General features: G+C 58.5%; 1 protein-coding gene across 1 annotated transcript in view; it reads right to left on the bottom strand.

The window, feature by feature from the left end:
* The window catches only part of EMWEY_00028730 (elongation factor Tu GTP binding domain-containing protein, putative), a gene marked incomplete at both ends in the record, with an annotated part of 4,399 nt that extends 2,595 nt beyond the window's left edge, over positions 1-1,804 (bottom strand). Inside the window, 3 exons of the mRNA XM_013478244.1 lie at positions 1-25; positions 169-1,221; positions 1,418-1,804. The exon at positions 1-25 is cut by the window's left edge and continues 149 nt beyond it. Of these exons, the coding sequence (XP_013333698.1) occupies positions 1-25; positions 169-1,221; positions 1,418-1,804 (1,465 nt within the window). The remainder of the gene's footprint in view (positions 26-168; positions 1,222-1,417) is intronic.
* Between the last annotated feature and the right edge of the window lie 681 nt (positions 1,805-2,485).

Here is a 2,485-nt window from a genome sequence, read left to right as displayed (position 1 = left end):
CAGACACCGATGCAGGCAGCAACACCTGAGCAAACACGCAGCAGCAGCAGCAGCAGCAGCAGCAGGTGTTGTAGAAGCAGCAGCAGCAGCAGTGTCTCCTTCTTGTATCTCCCTCTTAGCCTAAACCCTAAACCCTAAACCCTAAACCCTAAAGTGTTTGTGGTGTACCTGGAAACATCCAATACGTTGGGTAATCCCTCCTGCCTCTTTTATAATAAAGGGGCCCCCCTTTGAGGCCTTGAGGGCCTCCTTATTAGTACCCAATCGTCGAGAAGAGGTAGGGGGGCCCCCAGGGGGGCCCCCCTCCCTATTTATTTCTTGCATCTTGCTTATATGTTTTAATGCAGCTAATAAGGTTGTCTTGCCATGATCAACATGACCTAACACTGTTACTACAGCAGGTCTTGGCTGTACTTCCTCTGGAGGAGGGGGGCCCCCCTTAGGGGCCCCCCTCTTAGGGGCCCCCCCAGCAGTACCCTGACGACGAGAGGGGCCCCATTTAGATGAGGAACGAACACCTACTCGGGGCCCCAAGGAAGCTGCCGTAGATGTACCCGCAATAGCAGGTTCTGCTGCTGTTTCCCTTTCTGCTGTTGCTGCTGTTGCTGCAGCTGTTTCTTCTGTTGCTGCTACTGTTGCTGCTGCTAAGGGGGTGTCTTGCCCTGTATGAGGTAAGGGGCCCTGTTGCTGGGGGCCCCCCATAGTGTCATCAAAGATACCCAAGGCCGCTAAATCTTCTGTAGGGGCCCCCTCATTAAAGAAGTCTTCCTCTACCTCTCTGTCTCTATCCCTTGCTACCCATCGGCTGGGGGCCCCCCCCTTCTTGCTGCTGCGGGGCCCCTTTGTACCCTTCGATGCAGACCGCTGTCTCCTTCTACTCCCTCCTAAACCCTCAAGAACACCAACCCCACCGTCTTCTCCTGTACCCTCAAAGGGGCCCCCATCCAGGGGCCCCCCACCTCTAAAAGGGTACTCCTCTTCACTAGGCCCCCCACCGTACCCATAATCGGCCTGTTGGGGCCCCCCAGAGGAAGGATCCTCAACCTCCCCCGTATCCCCCTCTGCGGAGGGGCCCCTGAGGGGGCCCCCTCGTGAAGGGGCCCCCGGGGGCCCCGGCTCTGCTGCTCCAGGTAGATAGAGGGCTAACTGCCATCTGTTGGATGTTTCTGCCGATGGTTCCTTAAGAAGCCTGACAGTGCAGGAGGCCCCTGCAGACAAGATCTGCAGCAGCAGCAGCAGCAACAGCAGCAGCAGCAGCAGCAGCACAATTGGATGGCGTAAACGGAGGGGCAAGGGAAGTCACAGGCAACTACAGCAGCAAACACCAACAACACAAACAAAATAATAATAATTACAATAATAAGAGCAGCAGCAACAGCAGCAGCAGCAGCAGCAGTGCAGCAAGAGAAGGACGTACTGTTGTAAGATCAAAGGATCGCAGCTCCCCTGCAGCGAGGGGCCCCCCATTGCGCCTAATACCCGATACATGCAGGAAGCCAATGGGCCCCTGGGGGGCCCCTGGGGCCCCTGTTGATCCCTGGGTGGTTTCGGGGGCCCCTGGGGGCCCCTGTTGAGGCAGCAGCTGCAGCATGGCATAGCGCGGCCAAACACGAATGCATGTACCCTGCACATAGAGGCCCGCCTTTAGCTGCGTGCATGCAGGAGGTACCATTGAGGGTCCCCCTTGGGGGGGGCCCTGCGGGGGGCCCCTGTAGGGGGCCCTGTTGAAGGACCTCTCGGGGCCCCCTTGAGACACATTGCGAAGACGCGGCTGGCTAACACGGTATGGGGGGCCCCCCCGCATACCTCGACCATCTGGGGAGGGCCCCCCTGCTGCTGCTGCTGGTGCTGCTGTTGCTGCCCCTGGAGCTCCCTCTGGTGCTGCTTGTTCTGCTGCCGGTGCTGCTGTGAACGAAGGCCCTCCACGGGTGTATTGGGTGTCTGCGTACCCTCGTGTACCCTGGGGCCCCCTCTTGTGTGAAGAAAAAAAAGGGGGGCCCCCTTGTTGATCAGCCTGTTCCCTATTAAAGTAGGGGGGCCCCTGTGAACTATGGGGGTTATGAGGGTTCATATTTCGTCTTCTTACTGGGGCCCCTGAGTGTCCTGAGGGTACTGGGGGCCCCTCTCCTCCCCCTCTATGTCGGGGGCCCCCGCTATAGGGACCCTTAATTGCCTCTCTTCTCCTCCCTTGAGGAAATTCATTAGAAAAATTCTCTCTATTCTGTTCTTTTCCTGTATACCCATTCATCATTGCCTTTAGGGCCCCCGAAGCCCCCCCGTCAGGGGCCCCAGAGGCTCCAAGGGGGCCCCTGGTCTTCCAAAGGGGCCCCCCTAGGAGGCCCCTTAGAGGGGCCCCCTCTCTGTACTTAGCAACACGGACATCCACTAAGATGCGGGGGCCTCCCTTAGAACAGAAAGAGGGAATCACGGGGGCCCCTACCCCTGTCTTATGCAGGAAGGAAAGAGTCTTGCCCCTGCAGCCGCA

This window comes from Eimeria maxima, genomic scaffold (assembly GCF_000499605.1).
Source record: "Eimeria maxima Weybridge genomic scaffold, Emw_scaff331, whole genome shotgun sequence".
Lineage (NCBI taxonomy): Eukaryota > Apicomplexa > Conoidasida > Eucoccidiorida > Eimeriidae > Eimeria > Eimeria maxima.
Note: the sequence above shows the minus strand (reverse complement) of the source record. Positions and strands in the feature narration are given on the sequence as shown.